The sequence below is a fragment of the Physella acuta genome, unplaced genomic scaffold (genome assembly GCF_028476545.2).
Source record: "Physella acuta isolate Inbredline_101_S28 unplaced genomic scaffold, ASM2847654v3 ptg001287l, whole genome shotgun sequence".
Classification (NCBI taxonomy): Eukaryota; Metazoa; Mollusca; class Gastropoda; family Physidae; genus Physella; species Physella acuta.
The window spans coordinates 62,885-87,204 of NW_026732802.1; the positions used below are offsets into that span (position 1 = coordinate 62,885).

Here is a 24,320-nt window from a genome sequence, read left to right on the forward strand (position 1 = left end):
AGTTCCAGCAGTCATTTTAACTAGGCAGATTTACATTCATTTAGAAAAATAGCTTTCTTTGAACTGCAATAAAATAAATAACTGAGCTTTTTTGTGTTATATTTAGTTATTTAATGCTTTGATAATCGCTAAGCCTCATGTATCATAAACCTACTGATTTGTCCCATTATTATACAACTTAAATTAATTACATCCTTTTAATTTCCTATCTTTCTTACAGTAAACCCTTTAAGTCGACTTTGCTATATGCAGGATAAGCTTATCAGACCTTATGATTTTTATCTTTCCTATACACCTTAACTAACTTCTATCTTAACAACATTAACATTAAAATATCTGGTTATCTCTACCTTATACACTTATACCAACCTCTACCTTATATAACATGAAAAAACCCACTTACCCTAACCTTGATTTAATCAAACAACTATAAACGCAGTCATCTTTGTACCTTTACACAGCAATGCCAGAAAGACAGTGGCAGCAAATTGACCATGAAAGATTTGATTGTTCGTCCTATTCAAAGAATACCCAGATACGAGTTACTTATTCAGGTGAAAAACTTTTCCTTTTCAGAGTTGTATGATGGATAAAATAAACAAGACAAACATATATTTTATCCCCCTTATTATCCTTATAAAAGTTGGCTTTTACAGCTAAATTAAATAATACCAAGATCCGAACTTGTTAGCAGTCAAGCACTCTACCTCCCGACCACGCCATCCCATCAAGTACCAATTAACCCCTGATATTTTTTTTCTCCAGAGATTGCTGGACAACACGCCCAGAGACCACCCAGACAGTCCCCTCCTTCAGCAAGCTTGCCGTGTGATGCATGATCTGGCCGTTAAGATTGGCACGGTTAACGACTCACAGCACGAAGAAGACATGCAAGAAACATTAAAGAAACTTGAGCTCTTGTTGATTACAGATGTGAGAAAATATTTGAAATATTTGATTAAAATGTTTTTTTTATTGCCCATTTCATATCTTGCAAAGCTGGGTTTTTTTTTTTCACAGTCCTCAAATTTCACTTTACCTGTTCTGCTTTTTTTTTTCTCTCCTGGTGGTATCCTACTATTGTAACTGCATTTTCAGCATTTTAACATACCTTTGCTGTTTCTAGTTTTTACTTGGAAATTATTTCTGCGATTGTTCATAAATTGATTTTTATAAAAAATACAAATCCACTTTAGTAAATTTAATCATGCTGGTGGCTTAGCTGAAAACAGTTTTTATTACACCAAAAACATTTCAGTGATTGGTATTAATTGCTATTTACACTGACCAGTAATAGTGTTTGAGCATTTCCCCCCCCCCCCCTCCTTTCCAGTGAGAATATCTTGATGATAACTGTCTACAACATTAAAAAGTGACTTTGTCACGGTCTCAAAGTTCTCTAAAAATTTCTTCAACTATCCTTTTTGTAATTTACTAAGAAATTTTTTTTTACTGTAAAAAAATCATTATTATTTTATAGTTTCTTTCACAAATTTGAAACCCACCTTGTTTGATTAGAAAATAAATATAAACAATAAGAATTATAAAAGAAACACTGAAAAGAAATAGTACAAATATAATAAACTTAAAAATTGTTGTTTGCATAATGGGTATTGGAGGAAACTACTCCATCTATATGAAACTATAACTATTTAGAGCTTGTTATTATAGAAAGACTATAAAGACATGGTTTACCTTAAAAATTGTAGTTTGTGTAGACAGTTATTGAAAAACGATTCCACCTATATGAAGTTATAACTGATTTAGTCTCGTTATTCTAGAAACACTGTAAAGGAATGTTTTACCTTAAAAATTTTAGCTTTCGCATACACTTATTGAAAACTATTCCTCTTCCATGCAGTTATAACCGATTTAGCCTTGTTATTCTAGAAACACTGTAAAGAAATAGTTGACCTAAAAAAAAGTTTAGATTCGTTATTGAGGGTTATTGAAAACTATTCCTCTTCCATTAGCTATAACTGATTTAGCCTTGTTATTCTAGAAACACTGTAAAGAAACGGTTGACCTAAAAAAAATTAGATTCGTTATTGAAGGTTATTGAAAACTATTCCTCTTCCATGAAGTTATAACTGATTTAGCCTTGTTATTCTAGAAACACTGTAAAGAAACGGTTGACTTAAAAATAATTAGATTCGTTATTGAAGGTTATTGAAAACTATTCCTCTTCCATGAAGTTATAACTGATTTAGCCTTTTTATTCTAGAAATACTGTAAAGAAATGGTTGACCTAAAAAAAGTTTAGATTCGTTATTGAAGGTTATTGAAAACTATTCCTCTTCCATGAAGTTATAACTGATTTAGCCTTTTTATTCTAGAAACACTGTAAAGAAATGGTTGACCTAAAAAAATTAGATTCATTATTGAAGGTTATTGAAAACTATTTCTCTTCCATGAAGTTATAACTGATTTAGCCTTGTTAGTTTAGAAACACTAAAGAAACGGTTGACCTAAAAATAATTAGATTCGTTATTGAAGGTTATTGAAAACTATTTCTCTTCCATGAAATGATAACTTATTTAGCCTTTATTTAACCTTGTAATTTTTTTACATCTTTCCAGCTGGCAGTCCCAGACAGAGCATACATCCGCCATGACATGGTTCAGTTATTTGTAAGTTTTTCTACATCATCTTTAGTGTATTCTCGTACATTGGGGAGCAGCGTATCGCACTGGTTAGGGACACGGACTCGTGATCACAAGGTCACGAATTTGCATTATATCACTTGTTTTTTGCGTAGCTTTTGTTTTTCAATTAGAGCAAACCTTGCATGTTTCCCCATCATGACCCCAGATTTGGCTTCTGTAATTTCCTTCCCTTGAACCAGTAATGGCTTTTACTCCCATTTGCCTTCGATCGAAAATGGTTGATGCATTTTTTAAAGTGTTTTTACTTGTAAAATTTATCTTGTTTAATTGACTCGCAAAAATTAATTATTATATTAATTATTGTAAAATGTATACTTTTCTTTAATTACTAAAGTTACAATAATTAATAACCTCTCTGCTTATTTTCTAATTGTATCACAGTTTGAATTGCACTGTTGATAAGTTCAAACTTTGTTAAAACTTTATAATACGGCTTCACTTGAGAAAATTAACCGTAAAGACTTTAGGGTTAGGAAGTAGTGAGAACTGACTTAAGGTTTACAGATGTTAATAGGAAATGCCCTGCTTTAGTCTAAATATTGAACAGCCATTGGTACATTAGCTGCTCACACAATACGTTTTTAGGTATCACTTGGACTTTTTTAATCATTAAAACAATCTTTCATACCCCTATAATAGTTTAAGAAACTATTCACATTTTTACTGTTTATTAATCTAATCGTATAACTTAAGATTATTTTATTTTAGTTATTTAATTTGTTCCCTTGCATGAATCGTATGTCACAAATGACGCACTCAAATTTCTGGATATTATAAAAAAAGATTTTTAAATAAACATACCCAAGGTTTTGATCTGATTGAAGTTTATATATAACTATATATAGTTTATGTATAATTGTATATCAAGTATATGTGTATACTCAGGGCCGAATAAGTTCTTATTTTCAAAAAAGGTCTAATAGTAACATACACTTCTTTTTATGTTGTTTTATAATTATTTCATTGCTAAATATGAATCTGTACATCTTTTTTTTACATAGACTTTAGAATTTTGTTAAAATTAACTAACTGGATGTTTTGCCTACATGTTAATCCCATGCATGATTCTCTGTCAACAGCTTCTCCTTAATTCTTTCCTAGATTCTCTCTCAAGAGTTCCATCTTAATATCTTTCCATATTAATCTTGTGATAGATTCTCTCTCAGCTAAAAGATTATCTATTTTGCAAAACATTATATTTCTTAGCCTGGGAATTATTGTGATTCACAAGATTTAAAATTATATTAACCTACTAATTAATTAGTACCCAGCATGTTACCCAGTTAGTAGAAGAATTGGTGCATGTGCATTCAAAAGATTGAAGTTTGTAGCCAGCTTTATTTTGGACAGCATTCTTTTTTGTGTGTAAAGTGTTGGTTTCAGAATTATTTCTTGACAGTTTTAATTGTTGGAAGCTATTTAGTTGTGCACACACTTTCATGCTTTATAGTAACTAAGAAAAAACAAGCTAAAATGTCTTAATATAGTAAGCTAAACCCTCTTTCAAAGAGCAGTAGTTCATACAAATACATTAATCACTATCATACATTTCTGCAATAATGTAGTCACTTCTTTGATAGAAGCTTTAATATAAACTCTAAAATCTCTTTTGACTAATAGATGAGTGTTTCTTGGTTGTGTTTATTGTGATGGAACTATTAACACCTTATTTATTTTAATTTAGTTTATAATTTTGAATTTTTTTTAGATACATAACCAGTAATTTTGTGTATATATTTTACAAGTAATTAACCTTAACAGCACTAATTTTGAGTTTTACCTTTTAAAAAAAAATTTTTAAGTACCCAGTGTTGCAGCCCCTGATTGTACTTGGTTAAGATCCTAGTTTTTTATTTCACCATTTATTTTCAGCCTTTTATTAATAGCCTTTTATTTATGTTCCTAAGCTTACCCAATTATGAAACATGTATGTAATCGTATGTATTATCTGTCTGCAGAACAAAAAGGATCAGTGTTGTATATGGCTGTTCTCAGATGTTATTCTTATAAGCAGTATTAAAAGAAAAAGTGGCCCAGTCACTAGGAAAGTTTCAATCATATTGTAAGTATATAATTTTTAATTTAAAATTTTCTTTCTCTATCTTATCATTAAAAGTATCTAACGATGCTGAGTTTTTATAATAAAACAAGTAGAATGTGTGGCCAGATGTTGCATGTGATTTTCAATACCAGCTTTATTTTGAACTTTACAGGAAAACCCCACTGGGCCAAGATTTTGCTGAAAATATCAAACATAAAGTATGGCTTCGTGTCGGCTTGGATGATCTCGAGATTGTAAAAAGTATGTTACTCCTGTTCTGTTTTATTATATTTCAACGTTGTTATTCCAATATTATTTTAAAAAACTTATTCTCAAAACAAACAAAAATAATGCAGAAAAACATGATAATTATAATTTTATTAAAATTAAGTGTTTTTAAAGTCTAATATCTATGAATGAAAAAAATGTTGGTTTCAGAATATTTCAGCTTCTAAAAATAAATTTGATTGGCTTGGAATAGCTTCTAGAAATGAGGTGCAAAAAGCCAATAGATAACCTATCAAAAACTGATAATCCCATTTCAGCTCAGGGTACATTGTCACGCAAACCTACAATAGATAGAGAGCAGGTGGAGGAAGATTTTAATGTTGTGACCCAGTTGGCAGAACTTGCGGGCAAGTTATCCTGTCAGCATCAGGTATCTACTACACTCTTCTTCTCTAGGAAAAGTTTAAAGAAAGTTTGAATTTAGGTTTTATTTATGTGAAAGTTATCCTGTCAGCATCAGGTATCTACTACACTGTTCTTCTCTAGGAAAAGTTTAAAAGAAAGTTTGAATTTAGGTTTCATTCATGTGCAAGTTATTCTGTTAGCATCAGGCTTATAGCTTAGGAAAATTTTGAAAGAAAGTCTTTGTGAATTGAAAACTATTAATTTGTAATTTGCTACGTATTGGTTATAACCGATAATTTTTTTTTTACTGATCTGATGAAGAAATGTAAATAAAGTACTCTTTCAAACCTGGCAGTCCATGTGGCAGGTGAAGTAGAGTTCACCTGTTTTAGTGACCTCAACAAATGAATATATAGTGTGGTCAGCACTATACTCAACTGCCTTTACTTTCCCTAACAAGAGTCAGGTACCCATCAAAGATGGGTGGACTCAGGGACATTCTACTGATAAGAATTCAGGATTTCAACTCAGGAGATGAAGAAATGTGTGAATTATTTAAATGTGTGTACTTTAGTAATGAGTGTAAATGTCAAGCATTGTAATTTTCAATTGGATCAAGTCTCTGAACACAATATTAGTTGCTAAAATTATCATTTATTATTTAAAAATCGTAATGAATTAATTCATGAACTAATGTAAATGTGTTAACTTTTCTTTTTAAACCAGGGCCTCGATGATGTGATAAAAGATTTAAGCACTAACCTGTCCAGGCAGCTTTCCGAGGCAAATGCCAGGAATGCCTCATCAGACTCCAATAAGATGGAGCTGCTAGTCACCTCACAGTAAGTCCTCATATCTATCTATAGCATCAGGTCACAATTGTTAACATGGATCGAAAAGGTGCTTTTGCTTATTTCAACTTTCCAACGAATCACGTTTTTTAATATATTTAAATTTTAAAGCTGGTAAAAACTTGTTACAAAATTATGCAAATGCAGAGAACTTTAAAAAAGTTTTTTACTTTTTGGCTGCTTTCCATTTTGCATTGTGAGTAGGACATTATCCCCACTCAAATATCCGCAGTAGGACATTGATTCCCTGTCATTTAAGGATAGGTTAAATAAATATAGGGTGCAGGTTAGGGTTATTATGAGTTTGTATTAGCACATTTTTCTGTTTGCACAGTTTACTTTAGAACAAATTCCAGTTGTAAAACTTAAGTAAATATTATTATCTACTTTTGAACTAATACAATTTGTAAAACTAAGCAAAGATTATTATCTACTTTTGAACAAATTCTAGCTGTAAAACTTAGGCAAATATTATTTTCTAGTTCTGAACTAATACCATTTGTAAAACTTAAGCAAATATTATTATCTACTTTTGAACTAATTCAATTTGTAAAACTTAAGCAAATATTATCTAGTTTTGAACTTATACCATTTGTAAAACTTAAGCAAATATTATTATCTACTTTTGAACTGATATGATTTGTAAAACTTAAGCAAATATTATTATCTAGTTTTGAACTAATACCAGCTGTAAAACTAAAGCAAATATTATTATCTACTTTTGAACTGATATGATTTGTAAAATGTTATCTCACTAGGGAGGGTGTGTTGCACCTTGTCATTGGCTTCTCATCAGCAGAAAAAAGGGCAACATGGGAAATTGCTTTTACAGACGCTAAGCAAAAACTTTGTAAGTAATGTTTAAGTTTACGGTTTGATCTCCTTTTATGCTTGGAAATTTTAAAAAAGTCAGGTTCCCTTTTTGAACCTGACAGTCCATGGGGCAAGTGAAGTAGAGTTCATCTGTTTCCCCTGACCTCAGAATATGATGGGATAGTGTGGTCAGCACTATGCCCAGCCACTTTTACTTTCTATAACGTGAGTTTGGTACCCATCAGAGCTGAATGGACTCAGGGACTTTCTACTGACTTGAACCTAAATTGGAACTTGAGACTTTGGGGTTAGCAGTCTAGCACTCTACTGCTTGGCCACGCCTTGTCATATGTATGGAAATATGGCTTTATAATTATCATAATCGTTGACTAACATTCTCTTTAGATAGGTTTGTCATTTATTCTGACTCAAAAGATATAAAAATACAAAAAGGGCCTATTAAATAAACCTATTTTTATGAAGCCCTATTGCCAGATAAGCATTCAATAAACACTTTCTGTTTCACTAAAGCCCTACTGTCAGACAAGAGAGCTCCAGAGTTTCTTCAGCCTCTCCAGATAACCAAGACTAGAGCTGGAATGCAGGTAAATTGTTCAGTTTTAACTTCTGCCATTACTTGAAGTATTGCTAGTCAACACAACCTTTTGTGGAAATAAAACTTTTCTTGTTTAAGCCTTTAAATTTAAAACTAGACATTTTGTCACAAAAACTGCTTCTGATGATACCAATACACATTTTAATTATGTCATATTTCATGGAAATATGTTTTATTATACTGCAATGAACATGGAGTATTCTTTGTTAATGTTTATAAAGGCTAGATTTTAAAAAACTAAAATGTCTTTGCACACTTCTTTGTATACAGACTACCAGTCACAGTTTTTAAATATAACATTAATTTCATTCCATTTGCAAAAAATTCTTTTTCACTCTTTCTTTTGCAACTTCCGTTTAATTTTTGACTCCGCTTTATTTATGAACTTACAAAATTTGTACAAAAATGTTTGACCAGTTCTCCTGTGCTGCACCTATTGATGGCGTCAACTCAAGCGGGTTCAGAGATGTGTGGGTGTGCAACAGTGACGGCTATGTGGGGCACATGTGTTTGTTGTCTCTACAACCTGAGCCCATTGTCACACTCAACACCCCAGTGCCTGGGTGCAATGCTAGGATACTTTGTATATGTGCTGTGCCAGCCTTCAGTGGTGCCTTTAGGAGGTAACTATTGTCTCTTATACACTTATCTCACGTCTTTGGTTATCCTCTCCAATTCTTATTTAATTTTAATAATACAGATTGCATCTCATCTACAGCAAAAATAGATATAATTAAAAAAATATTAAGCAAAGTGTATTTAAATTGAACAACTTTTTTAAAAAACACTTTGATTTTTAAAACAAAATTTTTTAATCTACTTTATTAATTAACCTTCTTCTTCTTCTTCTTTCTTAATTGAGAATATGGTGGAGGATTTAGACAACAAGTCCAACTATTAGTTAACCAAATTGGTATATTTAGTATACTTAAATTATAGTTAAGATATCTTTTTTTTAATTAATCTTTTCTTATAGACGCACATCCCAAAAAGGACCACGGGGTCAGCGAGACTCAATTGTGGTTTCAACCATTCCTGAGGGGCCACGCATCAACGTGGAAAAAGCAGTTGAAGACATCGAGCCACCAGAAATTACATTACCCAGTGAGACAGTCATCCCTGAGGCTCCAGTTTTGGTGGAGCACAGTGAGAGCAATGACAATTTCAATGAGGAGGGCTACCAGTCAGACTCTGACTCAAGCGATGATGAGCCTGTGTCTTTCATTACCAGGACAGATGAGCTGTATGTTGGAGGTGAGTACTTGAGTAGATGGTGTTACCCAGTAGTTAGAACAGTTATTTTTTTAATAATATTTTTTAATGAGGAATAAATCTTTTTTAAATAAAGATTTTCAATTATACTTTTTATTAGAAAATTATTATGGTTAAATGAAAAGTTTTATGATGATCTTTAAAAAAAAATTTGTAATTGAACTTAAAAAAAACTGATGAAATATTATAAAAGAATACATTCTACAATTGTAGAGCTTATCTCAGACGATGAAGCTCCCAAACCAAAAGTTTCAGAGCTGACAGAGAGCAGCCCAGATCCCATCACAACTTCTGGGAACTGGGATCAGGACCCAGCCAAATCTACCATGTGGCTCGGCACTGAAGATGGATGGTAATTATTTTCTGGAATTAGATCTACCAATAAATCTTTCTTTTTATAAGTATGAGAATCATATTTTATAGGTTGCCTACAAACCATTGTTCCTTCATTGCCCATAAGGCAATATATAAATGTATAGTTACAAAAGGTAATTTTATTTTTAGCCTATTTCATTTCCAAAGTTATATCTGGCTTTTGTGGCAAATGTAACATTTTAAAGATGCAGTGAATTAAATACTTTTTGTTTTAACCTTTATTTCAGTATTCACATCTTCCAATCCTGTGATAACATAAAGACGACCAAAAATAAACTGAAGATTCAACATGGGTCACCTGTCTATTGTATTATGTAAGTAGACTATAATATGAAAGAAGAGTAGTGATTTTTTTTTTTAAATTAAGGAAACAACATGAAAACTTTTTTCTGCTAATAAAATTATTTCTTAAGATAGAATTATCTTACATTATCTATGATCTTTTTTTATTCCATCACTTTATTTTCTCAGTTATCTCGACAACAAAGTTTTTGTCTCCCTTGTGAATGGAGATCTGATTGTGTACAAAAGAGATCCAGGTGGGTCTACATTTTTACCTTACAAATCTTTAAAACTGTATATATGTTGCTGTGTAAATGGTATTTAATGGTTTTGATTTCTCTCTTGTGGCCATCCCCTGACTGTTATAACTTGGATTGTTGTTTTATTCAGGCCTAATGGTTAGTAAAGCAAAAGAAATAGACTTTCATATGCTTCGCTGACCTCGGTAGGCTACATGAAGAAACGGTGTGGTCAATGCTATACCCATTCATGGTCAGGCAGTAGTGAGCATGACAGCTAGCTTAAAAGTCTTTTGAGTTCAAATCCTGGATTCTAAGGTCATAGGATGTCCCTGAGTGCGTCCAGCTCTGTTAAGTACCTGACTAAAATATAGGAAAATAAATTCAGCTGGGCATAGTACTGACCACACTATCTCTTTATACGCTGTGGTCTAGATGAACTCTACTTCATCTGCCCTGTGTGTTTATAGGCCAGAAAGGGTAACAACTTTTTACTATAGCCATACATTATTTCCCTTCCTGTAACCAAATATCAGTTATCGCTTGTTAAAGACAGTTGCACCAAAGTTGCTGTTTCACTAGCTTTAAAATGTTGTGTTGTATTCCCTTATAAGCAGAGGGCCTGTGGGACACAGAATGCCCATACACAAGAACCATTGGATCAGCTGCTTCACCTATCACCAAGATGTTGGCTGTGGCTGGCAAACTGTGGTGTGGATGTCAGAATCAAATTCATGTCATCAATCCACTTGCATTAAATATTGAGGTTAGAGCTCTCATTTGCATTGGTAGCAATTTAAACTGCTGTTTCTTTTAAATATACTAATTTTGTAGTAGAGGTTTTTTATATGAACTAAAATACATGAAAAACTAGAAAACATGAAAATCTTACTAAAAGTATAATACATAATGTAACTTTTTATTTAAATGTTTTCTTGATCTGATATCCATTTGTTTTACAATTTTCAGACGTCTTTTCAAGTGACATCAGACTCAACCAAAGCCGTCCAATGTCTTGTGTGCTCAGGTCAAGGTGTTTGGGTGGCATCACAGCAGAGTTCAAAGGTCATGTTGTTTCATGCTGTGACCTATGAGTTCCTGCTGGAAGTGTCCATTGCACAGGCTGTGTCTCAGAAGCTGCAGTGTATGTACACAATAGTGCATTATCTTCTCTTAGGGTTAGGTCAGGGCTCAGTAGGGTTGGGTTAAGTATATCTGTTAATATATAAAGATCATATTTTTGTTTTGTTACTCGTCCTATGTTTCACATGATAGTACTGTACCCACCTACTAAACTTCTTGTTTCAATTTATAAATTTTACTCATTACTACTTTATATTGTCTATTATATTTAAATTATACCGTAAACCTAAATTTAGCGTCACCATATTAAATTACTTTAAACAGCGGCAGATGATATAATCCGTCAACACAAGGCAGCATGCCTGCGCATCACTGCACTGATGGTATGTAAAGATTTACTGTGGGTTGGAACAAGTGCGGGTGTCATCCTTACCATTCCAATACCACGCATCACCTCAACAACCACACGTGGGAGTCTGGCTACCCCCACTGTTACAGGTGAGAAAATGCAGTGTAGACAAAATTTTCATATAATAATTAAAAAATCATAACAGAAACAAAAAATAACATTTTCGGACAGCATTTTTAAGTAGTTATACTGTTAAAAAAAAAACCTATTAATCTCTTTACATATTATTAACTGTTACTTTTAACAAACAAGTGTAAACAAAATTTCCATAGAATAATAACAAAAATCATAACAGAAACAAAGGATAACATTTTCTTTCAGCATTTTTAAGTAGTTATACTTTTAAAAAACCTATTAATCTCTTTACATATTATTAAGTGGGAGCGTATTGACTTAGCATTTTTTGAAAAGTAATTTAGTTTATTCATAAACAGTGAAGAGCTCTACCTTGCAACCATTATTTTGATTGACTGCTGAATGAAATAGTTTTAAATTTAACTGTATCAGGTAGGATGTTCAAAATAAAATTAAATCACTTAAATTTAATCTCCGTACATTTATCTCAACACCAGGTCTTGTGTATGGTCACACAGGCCATGTGCGGTTCCTGACTAGTGTAGAAATCAGTAGCACAGCTAGTACTAAAGCAGAGCTAGCCAAGGAAGGGGAAGGGGCTGTGGTTGAAAGGACAGGTGGCTTCTCATTTCAAGACATCCACAGGAGATCTTCCATGGCCGCCACAACAGCCACCATGGCAAGTCGCATGCTGGTCATCAGCGGAGGTGATGGATATGAAGATTTTCGCAACAGTGCAGCAAACGAAGGTGCTGGCCGAGATGATAGTACCAATCACCTTTTACTGTGGCAGGTTTGATTTGAGATCAAGATTATCTTACGAGCTTGCCTTGAGGCATAAAGTGTGATATAAGATGCCATATAATGACTTATTCGTGACATTTTCATTCTTGCATTTAATATTCACCAAATTTTTGTGAGCTATTTATTTATTTTTCTTATTTATTTTTCATGTAGTACTTGACAAGAAATCTCAGCTTTTACAGTTTCTAAAAAAATTTTACCATGAAATTTTTTAAAATAGAAATTTTAGTCTAAAATAAGTTGTTTTTTTTTTAAAAATATGTTGAGTTTGTCTATTGTATGTGGACCTAAAATAAAATGTCAACTTTTTTTTTGTAAAACTTTGTGATATCAAATTTATTTTCATAACATTAAATTTGCTTACTTGTACGAGTAGATTTAGAAACTAGATGTTTACACTTTTTTTTTAGAAGAATTGTGAAAGGCTGTGCAAAATTAATTTATACAAGAACAAATTTTGTGTGTTAAACTGTTATAGCCAGCTCACTGTAGATAATCAGTAGACCAGCATGTCAGTTTTTGCATCAGTAACATGCTAAACTAAGATATTCAATCATTGCATCTTATTGCATCTGTTGAAACAATTGTTTTTGCTGGGTACTAAATGTTTGATCTGGTCAATGAGTGCCATAAACACCATCAATAATCATAAAGCCTCCTCATCTCAATTTTAGTTTAGTTGTATTCTCTTACTCTTTATTACAAACTGGCATATCATCAATTTTTAAAAGAGGAATTACATTTTTTTAAAGTAGTATTAAAGAACAAATTGCATGAAGAAGTCAACAAAGGTATTATGCAAACTTTATTATGTTTCCTTTTTTAATAAAGAATATGATATTATTTATGGAATGTTTTAGTTATGTAATAATTGTTGAAGAGCGATAGTGTTCAAAACCTAATATAGCATTGTCTTTAATTTACAATCAGTATTTCAATTCCACTGTAAATAAAAAAAATATTTGGCAGATTTATATATTTAGTAGAGAAATTCAGTTGTACAGTATTTATCAACATAAGAATAGTGTATGCACTGTTAAAATTGATGTTGGTTGTGAAAGCACATTTTTAAATATATGTGCATTTATGAAGGTACTATGAATTTGACTGACTACAGTTTAGATTTATCAAATGCTTAGACTTTCTTTTACACATGGTACAGTTTGAACATCAACCTGAGTGTGATATTGATAATAAATTTTTATGTGAATTATTTTAGCTTTAATTGATTAGAAAAAGTATTTTACAACGAATGCTAACTTCTAAAAAGGCATTTTTATAATTTTAAAACTGTATAGATCTAAGTAGTTTTACATAATGTTATGTACCTAATTTTAAATATTAGCTTTTAACAAATACCTTGATAGTCTTCAATCAAACTATTGTTTAAGTTTAAGTGTACAGCCATCAAAACTACAAATACAATAGAATTAACTTCTGGATAAAAATTAAGCATTCAGGTTCATGGCTTTTGTGAAATCACTGCCATTTGTTACAGATTGTAGATCTATCAGAGTTTCTGATATTTTGTACTTGAAATGTTATTTTTACACTGAAATCAAATTATTTTAATTAATCTACAGGAATATTGTCATTCTTTTTTTAAAACCCAGAGAATAATATCGTTGAATCTCACAATGTATTTAATTACAAAAACTGTTAGTTTTTATACAAATCTATCTTTTTAACCCTGATATTTCAGCCAAATAGATAGTTACATTGATATGATTGACACACACTTTTTGTGGAAGATCTTAACAGGCTTATTAGGTCTGAAACTGATAGAAGATCATGCCTTCAATGGCTTCCTACTCTGTCATTCTATTAGAATCAGGTTGCATCACTGATTGCCTCTATCAATTACGGCACATTTTAATTAAAGGACAAGTTGTATAAATTTAAAGCGTAAAGTATATTTTTGATTTTAAAAGTTCAAACAACTGCATCAAAATTTTGATTTAATTTTGTGTTAACTTTGAAATCCATAGTTTAAAAAAAGTGAAGGTGCTTATAAGTCTATTATTCAAGCTTATTAGTAAAATGTTTGAGAAATCTAATTTACTAATATTTGTGGAATTGTTTTTTTGAACGAGTAAAACACCTTTTAGTTCACTAATTACTTGTGAGTATATAAATTAATTTGTTTCACTACAGTGCCTTATAGTATAGAACATAATCAAAGAAAGAGATTCACAAACACATACCACTATGCTTCATCTGTTCAGTGCTTTGATTTCGCACTTGTAATGTACATTTTTTATTTACTTTGATAAATGAATAATCTGATTCTGTACATATCCAACTGTATTTAAGAGTACATATTTCTAACAAAAGTGTAGTGCAATCTTACCTTTCTTGGTATATACACATATTTTTTATTCTTTACCAAAAAGTTTTTTTATCACTTAGCTGTAATATGAACCTGAGTTTGGTCCAGTGCAGAAATAAATGTAAATTAGTCATAGAATAATTAGAATGTTATTAGCAAACCATGTGTACAAGTCAATAGTTTGTAAATAAAGTAAAAAGTATTACTGATATGACTGAAGGAGACCTTGGACTCCTTGTGCTCTGTAAGGGTAAAATGACATAACTGCCATTGGATATTACTAGCCGAAATCTGTAAATTTAATTCAAAATATATACTGAGTTGATTATTTTAAGTCTTTGCCCACAGCATTTATTTATACAAAAAGGTTTAAATAAACTCAATGTTTTTAAGAAAGATGTTTCTATTTTTTATTTACCATGCCATTTTTGAAAAAAGCTGTAAGTGTAATAGAAAAAAAGCAAAAATAAACTGCCTCAGCACTATGCTTTTCCTGTCTGATATGGACTTGGCAAAGAAAATGAAGTAAATTATACCAAAGAGCATAAAACATTAATAGTAATAATAGCATAAACAGCAAGCTATTTGGATATAAAGTGACTCAGTATGGCACTGAAACAATCTAGATTATCAAGACCTTATTACCCAAACTTTTTCAAGTGCTGCCTCATTTTATAAAAGCCAAGTGAACCCACAGAGTTAAAACAGTCGATTTTTTAATTACATTTGAATATAGAAATTATTAGAAACAACCAATTATGTTTTCCATCTACCCTTTATCTAGTTAGATAACTGTGGATTTCGGGGGGGGGGTTCATCCATAAATGACATCACGTCTGCCAGCACTTTTCATCCCAAAATAACCAGACCCCACATTCAATAATAATCATTAAAAAAGTTTTAAAAAACCCACGTTTTCTGATTGAACTAAAAAGTAGAAAATAAATACTATACATCACAATAATGCAAGCGATCACTCTACTATAAGCTATCAAAAACGTGGGTCGCCGAAGTAAAAGTTATATTACTATTGATTAGATAATACTATTGACTTTTATTAGGGAGCTTGTAGAGAGTCAACAGTATTAGAAACTGTAAGAAAATCACGGCGCCCCACGTTTTTGATAGCTTATAGTAGAGTGATCGCTTGCATTATTGTGATGTATAGTATTTATTTTCTACTTTTTAGTTCAATCAGAAAACGTGGGTTTTTTAAAACTTTTTTAATGATTATTATTTTCTACTTTTTAGTGTTTGTCTGTTTGTTTGCATGTAAATCTTGCTATCGATTTTATCTTTTCACTTTTTTTTGGGTAAACGAAGACAACTCGTAAAAAGACAACTCGTAAAAAACACGTTGTGTGAATACGTTACTGACTAGAACACATAGATTTGAACCCGCGTCGAGTGGGATAGCAATCGTGTGCCCAACCACTCGACCATATCGTCTCCCCCATACTGGCCACCAGTTGTTACGTTATGGTTGTTTGTACACAAACACAGCGTGACAACTACTCAGTAAGCAAAAAGAGGGGGAGTGCCGAACCTTGTTTTCATCAAATTACAGTTACTGGGTAATGTCCCTTTTCCCCCACGTTTTTTGGTACAATTATATAGCGGTTTAAAATGATCAATAAAATGTTTCCATGTATTAATTTAGTAATAAAAACAATAGCATATTCAATTGTCATCCAAAACAAAGCTTCCCTGAAAATTTCAGCGCGCTAGCTAACTGGGAAGTGCCAGAAATTTCGATCGCAAGATTGGATTGGAAAGACAAACACACAGAGAAAGCAAGTTAAAGAAAACGTGGGAAAAAGACGATTTTTATATCTTAAAAACTCTACTAAACTCTACTTCACCTGCTCAGTGCCCGCCAAGTCTCAGACATGTTTGTATTTTAAAAAAAAACTATTCCGGCCGAGAATGGCTCTGACCACACTATCACTTCATATGCTGAGAACATTGAAACAGGTGAACTCTACTTCACCTGCCCTGTGCCCCACGAGGTCCTGATACTCAACCTTATCATTCACAAATAGGCCTTAAGAAAAAATAATTGAAAACGTTGTAAAAAGAAATAAATCTTTTTACCATTACTAAAGTCATTGTTCTAAACTTTTATATTCAATCAAATTAATGTGGTTAATCTACCAATGAATATATCAATAAATTAACGGCTTTTTTTTTACTTTAAATTAGTTTGTAACTAACACTCAGTGTGTTTAAGAAAGAACAATATTTACCACCCAAAATCCTATTTTACAGCTCTACACATAATGCAGATTCTCCCCAATAACAAATCAGAAAAACAAACAAAAAAATTAGTTATCAAACGTCACTATTCAGTCAGTTAAGCCATTTATCTAAAACTTTAAAATTAATGTGGTTAATCTACCTATGAATAAATCAATCTGATTAACAGATTGTCTGCAAACCAACATTGTTCTCTACCTACACACTTTTACAGCCCCCCCCCCCCCCCCGTATAGAGCAGTTTCCTTACAGTACCAAATCAGACAAACAAACTTTAGTTTTAGTAGTATGTAGTATATAGAAAAAAATTATGTAGTGTAGTAAGTGATGTAATGCAATGGGGGAAATTCCATGTTATTGACTAGCCTCAAAATTCACTATTTTTTACCACAATAATTTAAATTATTCAAAATAATTTTGTTTTTAAACAGAGGCAAGCATTGTCATATTCGAGTATGAATGTTACATACCACACCAACATTTTGCGAACAGGACAAAAGTCAGCATTCTTGTTGAAATGCAAGAATACTTTTACTAGCTGGATAATTCAGCTACCTTTGACTTTAACTTGTTTAGTGTCAATTTATTTTCAAGTAATTCTAGTAGATGCCCGGAAATCTCTTTAAATGTTCAATTGTTTATTTACTCTCATCAATTTCATCTACCACATGGCAGTTTCCACAATCAATTTTCCTTCAATAGGATTTAAATGCCTGGTGGAATGCAAAAAAGCCTCACAAATAGGAGAAAAGCTTACATACTGAAGACAATTCTTAGAGATGCTGTAAAGATGCAGCACATTTAGGTCAGATCTAGAAATATTTTTCACTAGTTTGCTTAATAAGTTACTCTTCTTCTTCTTCGTTTTTAATTATTAGTGTTGAAGGGGATCGAGATTTATCTGCCAGTGCGTTTGAACTCGAGACTTTATTTGAATTTATCAACCATGAGCTTCTTGCCGACTCGACCACGCCTCCAACACAATTAAGCAGTACGTGTCAACTGGTTATGCGCCATTGACTCCAATTTCAGCCTGCTTTTCTTTTTGGATTTGCTTCCATAGCTTTTGTCCAACCAAGAACAATCTACAAGGCAGCAGTTGTTTAATTTTGGAGTTGTCTCTCCTAGAAGAGTGGCTGTCCCCAGCTAACGAGCCTCATCTGCCCGGGGGTTCGAACTCGAGACTTTTCGGTTTAGCAACCATGAGCTTTACAGACTCGACCACGCCGACCCCAGTTAATTACTCAACAGGCTAGTTTTCAGTTGCCTTAAGAAAGTGTTCCTTCTGCCAGATATTGGTTATTTTGGAGTGAATCTTCAAGAAACCATTCATTAAAAATTGAAACAATTTGGCAACCCACAGAGAACCTTTCACAATATACAGATTTGGAACCCATCCATTGGTCCTAAACAAGTTTTCCTTACTTTGGGTTTACTGCTGTCTTTTCTTTTCGCTTAGAATAAGATAGCAAGTAAATTTTACTTAATTGTATGTCACTCAGTTGGGTGGACATTCCATTAGTTAAAATTTAGGCCCATTTGTTGGTGTTGTAAATTCGATGAAAGACTGAACATGTTCACACCTTCAAACAGATGTAGAATGCAAGGCTGCAAACTATAATCTGAAGTTCTAACCCTGGTTCAAGTCAGTAGAACTACATTCTGCCAAATTGTGATGAATTATTTTTCCTCATGTTAGGGAAAGTAAAGGTGGCTGAGCATTGTGCTGAACACACTATCTCTCATATGTCAAGGTCACAGGAGCTTAGCAAAAAACACCAGAAGCAACAAAAAACAGATTTTTTTGGTTTATTTTTTAATAGTCATATTTGTCCAGTTCTTTTTCTCTGTGGAAAGAAAAAAAAACATGTAAATAGAGAAAACTATGACCAGAAATGTGTTGTCCTTTCTAATGGACCATTTGCTTTACTTGAAATTATACAATTTAACAAAAATGAGATTTCAACATTGCTTCAAAAAAAATATATATATTGAGCTTCTAAAATAACCATTTTGATAATAACCAAGGCCAGTTTTATGTTTTTAGAATAGCTTAGAGCAGGGGTCTCCAAACTACAGCCTGCGGGCCAGATGCGGCCCTCTAAGTCCTCTCATCCGGCCCGCTGAGATCTTTCTGTCCAAGGAAAAATCGTTTGTTGGTGATGGCTGAGGAACTTTGCCCAGAAAAATCAAAGACATGCCTGGAAGAAACTGGGCCCTGAACTGAAATTAATGCGGTCCTCGGACTGAAAAGTTTGGAGACCCCTGGCTTAGAGTATTAGAAATTGATTGTATCATGCTCACCCAACCCTCAAAGAAAGTTGAGTGGACACAATGACTTATTAGTTTTAAGTCAGTAGGCATATAGCATATGTCACAACAGGAACATAACTATCTGAGATTGATTGTGACGACACTGTCTCAGTCATGGTGAGTTAACAGAAGATTAGGAATCAGCTACCAAGTTTGTCTAGCTCTCAAAGCCACCATTTTGCAAGGATTACAGAAGTAATTCGAGGTTTGGTAATTAAATAGAAAGCAGAGTAATACTTAAGAAAGTAGCTTTAAAAATGGGTTAAATTAAAAAACAAGAAAAAAAATTATAGTTGGCCAACATGCATTGGAGATTAGCTGTTTAAAAAAAAGTACAGAATATGGATTTCCAGAATACCCCTGAACTGTATACTATTCCTAAAATATTTAACTGAAAATGGCTGAAACATCAAACTAAAACTTTGCGAATACAGAAACGAAAAAAAAAAAACATGTGCATATCTAGTACTGTCGGAAACCAGTTAAACAGCCAATTGAAAAAAAAAATGCATGTATTCCACCTTCCGTTTGAATTGAGTGGCAACTAATACATAATCTTGACCTAGATCTAGTTGTGCACTACTCTATTTTTAAAAAAAATAATAAATAAACCAGCTATTTAAACCAACCACATAAAATAAATAGCTTTGAGAATTGCTTACCATTCACTAAGAAGGTACTGTCCCAATGGCAGCAACAGAAGGAGCATCTGTAGTCTTGCCTCCTTTGGGTTCACTGTAGGGTGATGCAGGTGCAGTCTCTTCTTTAGGCTCTACAATGCTAACATGATCAGGAAGAGGACGACGTGGTCCGATTTTGCCACTTGGGTCCCATGGCAGCATAATTTTAACTTTGATACCCAAGACACCTGATGAGACACGGTAGAAATTAACAAATGCAGCCACTTAATTGGTGTGTATCACCTTTTTAAAAAATGTTTTAACATGGAAAAAGCCCACTATAAGTTTCATTACATTTAAAATGCTTTAAAAAGTGCAGTCATCAATGATGTGCCTGGAAACAAAACCAGTCATCAAACCGAGTAATTAAACTTTACTAACATAAATCATCTTGTTTTAACAACGGAAAAAAATATTCCTTGCTCCCACATGTAATTAATTAGACTTCACTACTTGACATAAATCAACTATCGATAGTTTGGTGGTATCAGTACCACTAAGAAAAATTTGAGGCACATGGGAAAATAATAGTTTAAAAAAAATTATATACCTTGTCTGAGTAGCACATGCCTGACAGCAGTGTCGACATAATCATTCAGTGGCTCACCACTGTGAATCATAAGTCCATCAGTAAACTTCATGGATTTAGCTCTCTGACCTCTCAATTTTCCAGATACAACTACTTCACAGCCCTTGGCTCCAGATTCCATGATAAATCGCAGTACACCATAGCAAGCTCTGAATTATATTTAAAAAACCACCATAGATATATTAAAAAATTGCCGAAAGAAGATTAATAAAAAAAAAACGTCAACCTAAACCTGAATTGTGGAAAAAGTTAATTCAGCATCATTCCAAATGTGAGATTTATAGACCTTTAGGCGGATCATTTCTTTTGCAACTCTAACAATTGTTATGCTATCTTTCCACTGATAACACATCTAACTTCCTATATTATTAGCTTAAATATAATAAATTTCGCATCAGGGAAAACTATACCTCACCACTAACAAATGGTTTAGAATTAGATACTCAAAACAAAATTGTGTCTGGCCACCATCTACATGTAGCCGATACTCACCTCCTTACAGCTAAGCCACCAATCAATTTATATCTGAGGGATTCACACTGGGCTATTGCGCAAAGACCACGGGTAGCAACTTTCTCTGCATACAACTAAAATATATGGAAGAGGTAAAGTTAGAAGTACCTATACTTTGGATGCAACAAATGAATTTTTAAAATCCCATTTGTCATGAATTAGCACAAAAACCCAACCATCCTTTTCTAAATCCTTAAAATAGCAATGTTTAAAGGAAAAAATAACAGATCAATGAATGGAGCCAAAACACACAACAGGGTGAAACATACATAACAAGCAGACATACCTCTACTGTGCCCTCTGGAAATCCAAATCTCTTCTGCACAACAGATGTAAGTTCTCTGATTCTACGCCCTTTTTCACCCAATACATTTTGTGTACGAGTTGCAAGGATGATAATTTCAGTACGGGTTGGTGTCACACGAACCTCTACACCACTGTAACCATCTTCAGCTAGTTCACGAGTCAGAAACTCGTTCAACTCAGCTTTAAAAATTCCATCTGTAACAAACTTAAAAAAAAAATTGCAAGGTTTAGATTTTTAGAACCATTTTTGGTAAAATCACGATATAGCGTCGGTTATTATTCCGGAACTGTACAGCAGTAAAAAACAGTAAAACCATGGCGTAGTCTGTCGAGCCGTTCCGGAAACCACCGGAAATACTGTAAACCATCATTTATTTGCCGCCATATTATTTTTAATACATAATGTTTAAAAATGTGCAAGGATTGATTTTAGTTGCATTTTAAATACTGTTTTGCTAATTATTTTGTATTTCTAATTATTTTAAGTGTATGTGCTAATTATTGCTGCTACTAAACATTATTCTATTTATTCTTACTACTTTTAACTTTAGTTAATCTAATCGTCTTATTTACTAACAGAACAAGAGCTGGTTGTCGCAAATCTTCTGCAGGTTTTTTCTGTTTCTTAAAAAAAAAAATTAATTACTACACTCGAGTTTATTAATAATATTTAGATTTTCTATCTGTTATTAATTTTCTGTCAATTAAACTGTAAATGAAGTTAAAACATTAATTTAATGCACTTGACTTTATTTTTATTTCACCGGTCAAATAAACTATGGTTTACAGTAACGAATGTTACCGAAACTCAACGAACATTACCCAATAATTTCCGACGCTATATCGTGATTTTACCCCATTTTTATCTAAAGAAGCAACTGTTATTTCTAAATGTGTAATGAGACAAATACGTTATCACTGAATTCACCACAGAATCTTAAAAGATACTATTCAGAACATACAACGAAATGATAAATCTAATAAACAGGGAACGTTAAAATAAGGGGAAAAACCGACATACAATAACCTAAATTCGATATGCTACTTTCCGATGCCAGTATCCCAAAATATCAAAGTAATCCAATTAAAAATTGAATTAAATAAGTAAAAGGCTAATCAAACATCTACTGGTAAGTCATTTAAAAATGTTATTGCAATTTTTAAACTTAATAAACATATTGCTTTAGTAATATTTACCTTTCTCTTTTTCGATAGTTGGGTAGCCATGATTGAGGCTTTAGTAAAAGGAAGAGCTAAAGTAGGAAACGGAAATATTTTAATGACAACGTTAAAATTACGATTCAATTTTAACGAATCAATTAAGAGAATTAATGGGATTTTAACCTCCTAGGCCTATAATATACTAGCCATCGGTACCCGTTACACGAGAACTACAGGCCTAAATATTTTTATTGTTTTAAATACTTGTTTAAGATAAATAAGTTTTTTAAATAGTTATAGGTCAAAAACGCAATGAGCTTTACTACACGTTAAAAGTTATTATTGACAAAGCAAAGAAATAACTAAATAGCTAAAAACCCGACACATAGGCAACCAATAACTATTAGAAAAATTTAAACCATATTAAATACATTATTACTCAACACAACACCATATTAAATGCCCACAGTGATTAAGTGATTTAAATGATTCCATTAAAAACCCGACTATTCAATGGCATTTTCTTGGTTTTTTTTAATGCACTTCTTCTTCGTTAAATAGTGCGTGTATAGTTGTGCAGAGTTGTGAGCCGTTGACTCCGAATTTGGAGTTTTCTGCTTATATGGGTTGCTGTCCCGTGCAATCGAGCATCATCTGCCGGGAATTTCGCAGATCCCGTTTTTACTTTCTCGTATATACGTAGTATAGAGAAAGTATTGTAATCGTGCAAAAAAAAATCGAGATTTTTACAAATCTCGACGTTTTACACCTCACTGATACGGAAAAACATAATTTTGCAATCTTGTCCGTATGTCTGTGTGTGTGTGTGTGTCTGTGTGTGTGTCTGTCCGTGTGTAAACACGATAACTTGAGTACCGTTACAGCTAGGTTGATGAAATTTCATATATAAGTATTTTATCAAAATCGTAGATCCGTATCAACTTTTGAGCGATTTCCGATAACCGGAAGTGGTACTTTTCCTACTTTGAATTTTTTAAAAGCCTATAACTTGAGTACTATTTCAGATAGATAAATGAAATTTCACATGTAAGTAAAAGATCTAATTCTCTACCTTCTGTTAAATTTTGAGTAATTTCCGTTGACTGGAAGTAGTAATTTACGCTACTTCCGATTTCTCAAAAAACTAATGTAAATTTTAAAAGTACTAATAATATTGCGCACTATTATGCGCTTTTTTTATTTGCGTTCACTTGGTGTGCAATTAATTTGTCTACGAGATTTTATTCTATTTTTAAAACTTTAAGTATTTAAAATGGATTAAAAATCATGTCTATAGCCCGAGTTTCCATCCCCTGTTATTTTATATAAGAATATTCGAGAAAGTTTAGGGGAGATCACTCCCGGTTTATTTATGTACGTTTTATATCTTTTATATCATCTGTGATCTACTAGACTTAATTAAAGATCTTTGAATTAGTAGAGATTTACCGATTAACTATGAGAGAGAAATCCGACACAAGCACCATTTAGCACTAGAGTTGAACTGTGATTTCAATAATGAAAGTATTAAATTCTATGTAGGCCTGAGTATGTACTCTTCTTTTTTTTCTTTAACTTTAGTTGCATCATTAAAAAGAAATAGATCGATAATAATATATGGTATATAACTTTAATTATAGCTCATGTATGCAAGTATAAAAAGGCGTGTTTACTGACAAATAACATTGAAAATAAAAGTAATCTATAATGTTTTAAATAATAGATTTAGAAATAGATCTAGAATCTAGATCTAGAATCTAGATCCAATCTATGAAAAAATTCGATAAAGGCTAATCATATGTGCTAATGCTAAATTGATAGATTGGGTGTAGGGGTCAGATTGACTCCGGAGCTATCACACCTAGACTAGAGCAGAACAGTCCTTAGGATAGCTTATGGCGGTGGACGTGCTCCAGCGGGAACTTGTTGCTAACCTGAATTCCCCGAGTTCGAACCCCCGGGCAGATGAGGCTCGTTAGTCACTGCCCCTAACCCCCCCCCCCCCCCCCCGCAA

The 24,320-nt window shown here is 32.6% G+C and overlaps 2 protein-coding genes across 6 annotated transcripts in view; one reads left to right on the plus strand and one right to left on the minus strand.

Moving 5' to 3' along the window:
- The window catches only part of LOC131958061 (rho guanine nucleotide exchange factor 17), a 43,350-nt gene extending 28,479 nt beyond the window's left edge, over window positions 1-14,871 (plus strand). For 4 of the 5 annotated variants that reach the window (XM_059322955.1, XM_059322956.1, XM_059322958.1 and 1 more), the window contains 18 exons: window positions 462-554; window positions 766-933; window positions 2,580-2,630; window positions 4,625-4,728; window positions 4,880-4,968; window positions 5,253-5,365; window positions 6,067-6,182; window positions 6,950-7,041; window positions 7,536-7,609; window positions 8,038-8,243; window positions 8,597-8,874; window positions 9,106-9,244; window positions 9,495-9,581; window positions 9,739-9,806; window positions 10,403-10,554; window positions 10,758-10,932; window positions 11,196-11,369; window positions 11,853-14,871. In XM_059322955.1, coding sequence (XP_059178938.1) covers window positions 462-554; window positions 766-933; window positions 2,580-2,630; window positions 4,625-4,728; window positions 4,880-4,968; window positions 5,253-5,365; window positions 6,067-6,182; window positions 6,950-7,041; window positions 7,536-7,609; window positions 8,038-8,243; window positions 8,597-8,874; window positions 9,106-9,244; window positions 9,495-9,581; window positions 9,739-9,806; window positions 10,403-10,554; window positions 10,758-10,932; window positions 11,196-11,369; window positions 11,853-12,154 — 2,481 coding nt within the window. In that variant the 3' untranslated portion in view covers window positions 12,155-14,871. The remainder of the gene's footprint in view (window positions 1-461; window positions 555-765; window positions 934-2,579; window positions 2,631-4,624; window positions 4,729-4,879; window positions 4,969-5,252; window positions 5,366-6,066; window positions 6,183-6,949; window positions 7,042-7,535; window positions 7,610-8,037; window positions 8,244-8,596; window positions 8,875-9,105; window positions 9,245-9,494; window positions 9,582-9,738; window positions 9,807-10,402; window positions 10,555-10,757; window positions 10,933-11,195; window positions 11,370-11,852) is intronic. The other variant, XM_059322960.1, reaches the window with a different exon arrangement.
- A 4,848-nt stretch (window positions 14,872-19,719) lies between these two features.
- Window positions 19,720-22,423, minus strand: LOC131958063 (small ribosomal subunit protein uS3). Its single transcript, XM_059322961.1, has 5 exons — window positions 22,343-22,423; window positions 21,126-21,350; window positions 20,819-20,913; window positions 20,288-20,475; window positions 19,720-19,925 (listed from the first exon to the last, which is right to left on the minus strand). The coding sequence occupies exons 1-5, from the start codon at window positions 22,370-22,372 to the stop codon at window positions 19,726-19,728; spliced, it is 738 nt and encodes a 245-aa protein (XP_059178944.1). The 5' UTR covers window positions 22,373-22,423; the 3' UTR covers window positions 19,720-19,725.
- Window positions 22,424-24,320: the final 1,897 nt, after the last annotated feature.

Bases quoted from the DNA above. Each gene is read 5' to 3' on its own strand.
- LOC131958063 (XM_059322961.1), bottom strand. From the start codon at position 22,372: ATGGCTACCCAACTATCGAAAAAGAGAAAG. The intron at 20,914-21,125 runs GTATGTCTGCTT...CATATATTTTAG, and splicing joins TTCCAGAGGGCACAGTAGAG to TTGTATGCAGAGAAAGTTGC. The intron at 20,476-20,818 runs GTGAGTATCGGC...AATATAATTCAG, and splicing joins GGTGGCTTAGCTGTAAGGAG to AGCTTGCTATGGTGTACTGC.